This window comes from Palaemon carinicauda, chromosome 26 (assembly GCF_036898095.1).
Source record: "Palaemon carinicauda isolate YSFRI2023 chromosome 26, ASM3689809v2, whole genome shotgun sequence".
In the NCBI taxonomy this organism is placed as follows: domain Eukaryota; kingdom Metazoa; phylum Arthropoda; class Malacostraca; order Decapoda; family Palaemonidae; genus Palaemon; species Palaemon carinicauda.
In genome coordinates this window covers 85,859,393-85,864,392 of record NC_090750.1, presented here as the reverse complement: position 1 = coordinate 85,864,392, position 5,000 = coordinate 85,859,393, and the positions used below count along the sequence as shown (strand labels likewise).

Below are 5,000 nucleotides of genomic sequence, written 5' to 3'. Positions count from 1 at the left end.
TAAGCTCACTAATTCGTTCTACAACGCTTTACAACAAGTAAGTTGTTCATGCGGATATGCAGAAATGAATTTTTATCGATGGCAATTTCTCAATATAATTTTAAGGGGACTGTTGCTAAATGTGTTACTGTTATTTTGAGGGGACTGCTGCTGGTGTATTACTATCATTTTAAGGGTACTGTTGCTAATGCGTTATTATCATTTTAAGGGGACATTTTCTAATATGTCACTATCATTTTAAGGGGACTATTGCTAATTTCTAACTATCATTTTAAGTGGGCTGTTGTTAATTTCTAACTATCATTTTAAGAGGACTGTTGCTAATTTCTAACTATCATTTTAAGGGGACTGTTTCTAATTTCTAACTATCATTTTAAGGGGACTATTGCTAATTTCTAACTATCATTTTAAGGGGACTGTTGCTCATTTCTAACTATCATTTTAAGGGGACTTTCTAATGTGTTACTATCATTTTAGGGGGACAGTTCCTATTGCGTTACTCTCATTTTATGGGGACAGTTGCTAATGTGTTACTTTCATTTTAGGGGGACAGTTGCTAATGTGTTACTCTCATTTTAGGGGGACAGTTGAATCTGTTACTCTCATTTTAGGGGGACAGTTGCTAATGTATTACTCTCATTTTAGGGGGACTGTTGATAATGTGTTACTCTCATTTTAGGGGGACAGTTGTTAATGTGTTACTCTCATTTTAGGGGGACAGTTGCTAATGTGTTACTATCATTTTAGGGGGACAGTTGCTAATGTATTACTCTCATTTTAGGGGGACAGTTGCTAATGTATTACTCTCATTTTAGGGGGACAGTTGCTAATGTATTACTCTCATTTTAGGGGGACAGTTGCTAATGTATTACTCTCATTTTAGGGGGACAGTTGCTAATGTATTACTCTCATTTTAGGGGGACAGTTGCTAATGTGTTACTCTCATTTTAGGGGGACAGTTGTTAATGTGTTACTCTCATTTTAGGGGGACAGTTGCTAATGTGTTACTATCATTTTAGGGGGACAGTTACTAATGTGTTACTCTTATTTTAGTGGGACAGTTGCTAATGTGTTACTATCATTTTAGGGGGACAGTTGTTAATGTGTTACTCTCATTTTAGGGGGACAGTTGCTAATGTGTTACTATCATTTTAGGGGGACAGTTACTAATGTGTTACTCTTATTTTAGTGGGACAGTTGCTAATGTGTTACTATCATTTTAGGGGGACAGTTGCTAATGTGTTACTATTATTTTATGGGAACAGTTGCTAATGTTTTACTGTCATTTTAGGGGACAGTTGCTAATGTGTTACTATCATTTTAGGGGGACAGTTGCTAATGTGTTACTCTCATTTTAGGGGGACAGTTGCTAATGTGTTACTCTCATTTTAGGGGGACAGTTGCTAATGTGTTACTATCATTTTAGTGGGACAGTTGCTAATGTGTTACTCTCATTTTAGTGGGACAGTTGCTAATGTGTTACTCTCATTTTAGTGGGACAGTTACTAATGTGTTACTCTTATTTTAGAGGGACAGTTACTAATGTGTTACTCTTATTTTAGTGGGACAGTTGCTAATGTGTTATTATTATTTTAAAGGAACTGTGAATTTACTGTAATTTTAGTTATTACTGAGGTTATCCCATAATTTTTGTTACTATGATTTTTATGGTCTCAGTCAGGATATTTTAATTGCAATATTATTACTATGTGTTTATTCTTTATGTTAATAATATTCTTTTACCGAATTTTAATGCTATCAAGATTAACCCCAACATTCCATTGATATAAGCTTTTTTAGTTGTATTGGAAAGTTATATGACAATTCCATTGTTTGATTTAATGGATTATTTCGTAATATTCAGTATATTTTCTCTTATTGTTTGCAGAGTTAAGGCTGGTTTACAAGGTCGAACTGTTCATCGAACCCGGTTCGACAGACAAGTGTTTGTAGTGATGTTCGAATGTGTAAACGGGATAATTGGTTGTCGAACACGTTCGTCGAACGGTTCGAAGAAAGTCTGTTCTCGCTTGACTTTTGTGGGCGGGGCTTCGTTGTCCTGTCCTTATGCATTTGTGGTTAACTCCACCTCTTCGAACTGTTTAACAAGCAAGTTCGACAACCGGGTTCCATGAATTGTTCGACCGTGTAAACCCCGCTTTAGGCTAGTATGCACTTGAAAATTTGCTAAAATTTACTAAAGGAGAAATTCGTGACTTGAAACATGATTGCATCTGGAAGAGATAGGAATGTAAGTCATGGGTATAGGTCTATAGGATTACTGTGCCTAATGCTTAGTGATAGACCAGTGTTTCCCAACCTTCTTTAAATGATTACCCAAAAAATGTTTTTCCAACTAATCAATTACCCAATTGAACTTATACCCGGTAATATCGGATGTTTTTTTGCAGCCACCTGATGATGAACTGTATGGATCATGTAGCCCGCTATTGGCTGCTTATAGTTAAGGATCCAAAACAAATGCAAACTTTTGAGTTTATTGAGTTTTCCTATAAAATAATTATTGCAGATTTTGTGTTTGAATTATGGCAATAATTGTGTTAATGTGAATAATTCAATTTCAAAACATCTTGATTACCCCAAAAATACGGGTCCATTACCCCACTGGGGTAATTTACCCCAGTATTGGGAAACACTAGACTAAGCAAGTGAAATCTTACGCCATATCACCGTAGATTTATCGACGAAAGTTTGTCTGTATGTAATAAGTACAGTAAACTACTGGTTGATATGATTGTATGTTCAATAAGGGTTTTAACGTTGGAGGTATTCACTCTCAAAGCGTATAACTATTCGGTCTCTCTCTGTCCCCCGAGGGTGGAAGAGGGAATAGTTATACACTGGTGAGAGGGGCTACCCCGAGAGGTACTCTCGGAAATTATAACTGCCGTGTTGCAGTTAGGAAAGGGGGAGGGGATGGAAAGGGTAGAATCTGCGTATGTGTGCATATTTATCTTGATATTTAGCTGAAATTCTTGACAGGTTGCGTACACTTGTACATTATATCATAATTTTCAGTGCACGGTTGGAAAAGCATATGTTAATGTTAATTTATAGGATTAAGGATAAAGCAGAGGACGCAGTCCTAGAAGTGCAGGGCGGGGGGCGGCTAGAAAAGGTATGGATCAGATTTTTAAGGTTAGGCAGATATACGAGAAATATTTAGTTAAAGGTAAGGAGGTGCATGTTGCATTTATGGATCTGGAGAAACCTAGACTTAGTAGGGAAGCGATGTGGAATGTGGTGAGGTTATGTGGAATTGGTGGAAGGTTGTTGCAAGCAATGAAGAGTTTATACATAGGCAGTATAGCATGTGTTAGGTTAGCAAATGAAGTGAGTGATTGGTTTCCAGTGAGAGTGGGGCTGAGATAGGGATGTGTGATGTCGCCATGCTCTGGTGTTTGGTAGAGGATTAAAACTGTTAGATGAGAGTGATCATGAATATGGGGTGAATCAGTTGTTGTTTGTGGATATTACTGTATTGGTTGGAGACTCGGGGCGGGGGAGAAACTAATTCGATTAGTGACAGAGTTTGGAAAGGTGTGTGAGAGAAGGAAGTTGAGAGTTAATGTGGGTAAGAGTAAGGTTATGAGGTGTACGAGAAGGGAGGTTGGTGCTAGGTTGAATTCCATGTTGAATGAAAAGTTACTTGAGGGAGTACTGTAGATCAGTTTAAGTACTTGGGGTCTGTTGGCGTTGAAAATGGTGAAGTGGAAGCAGATGTATGTCAGAGAGTGAATGAAGGATATAAAATGTTAGGGCCAGTGAAGGGAGTGGTAAAGAATAGAGGGTTAGGAATGAATGTATAGAGTGATTATACCAACTGTGATGTATGGATCGGGGTTGTGGGGAATGAAAGTGACTGAGAGACAGAAATAGAATGTGTTCGAAATGAGGTGTCTAAGGAGTATGGCTGGTGTATCTCAATTGGATAGGGTTAGGCACGAAGTAGTTAGAATGAAAACGAGTGTGAGAAATGAATTAGCAGCTAAAGGGATTATGAATGTGTTGAGGTGGTTTGGCCATGTAGAGAGGATGGAAAATAGTCGTCTGCTTAAGCAGGTGATGAATGCAAGAGTTGATGGGAAAAATGCAAGACGAAGGCTAAAGCTTTGGTAGATGGATGGAGTGAAGAAAGCCATAGGTGACTGGAGGATAGATGTGGGAGAGGCAGAAAATCGTATTAGAAATAGAAATAAATGGCGAGCGATTGCTGCTACCTCGGGTTACCTTGGTGACCACTGAGATAGTGGTAGTAGGGGAGTCAGCATATCAAGCTTCATTTGTGGTGGAAAACGTGGGGGTCACGCTAAACGGCAACCACCCAAAAAAAAAAAAAAAAAAAAAAAAAAAAAAAACAATCTCCCACAGATTACCCAAACTAGCATGTTGTAGTAAGGGGGAGGGAATAGGCAGGGTTGAAGCTGTGTGTGTGTGTGTGTGCATATCTATCTAAATATTTAGTCGTCATTTCTGACGGGTCGCGTACACTTGTTATTGATATTTAACAACAGGGATTTAGGGATAGAAGAGTTTTTAGAGTTAGTAGCTAGAAACTATATTATTCAATTCATAAGGGGTTAAGAAATCATTCAATTGAGTTATTTCTTCGGCGATTTTCATTTTAAGTAACCAAGTTATAGATCAAAACACCTACACCAGGTACCTGAATGCTTTTGGTGGTGGGAGTAACTTTAATCTATATGTCAAAGAATGGAAGTAAGACGCACCAGAATACCTAAATACGCCTAAAATAAGGGGACTTTAATAATAAGAATGTCAAGATTCCCAGAAATGTTTATCGTCTCAATGTAAATCCAAAACTTCATCAACAATACGTCTACTCTTGTTCACATTCTTTGTCGTTCATTGCAATAATTTATGCCCAGTCGCACTTCCTAGATATTGCGGTTCTTTTATTATTATTATTATTATTATTACTATCCAAGCTACAACCCTAATTGGAAAAGCAAGATGCT

The 5,000-nt window shown here is 37.7% G+C and overlaps 1 protein-coding gene across 2 annotated transcripts in view; it reads left to right on the top strand.

The window, feature by feature from the left end:
* Nucleotides 1-5,000, top strand: part of LOC137619656 (ionotropic receptor 25a-like) — a 75,218-nt gene that overhangs the window by 39,430 nt on the left and 30,788 nt on the right. For both annotated transcript variants that reach the window (XM_068349885.1, XM_068349884.1), the window contains exon 8: nt 1-37. This exon is cut by the window's left edge and continues 107 nt beyond it. In XM_068349885.1, the coding sequence (XP_068205986.1) occupies nt 1-37 (37 nt within the window). The remainder of the gene's footprint in view (nt 38-5,000) is intronic.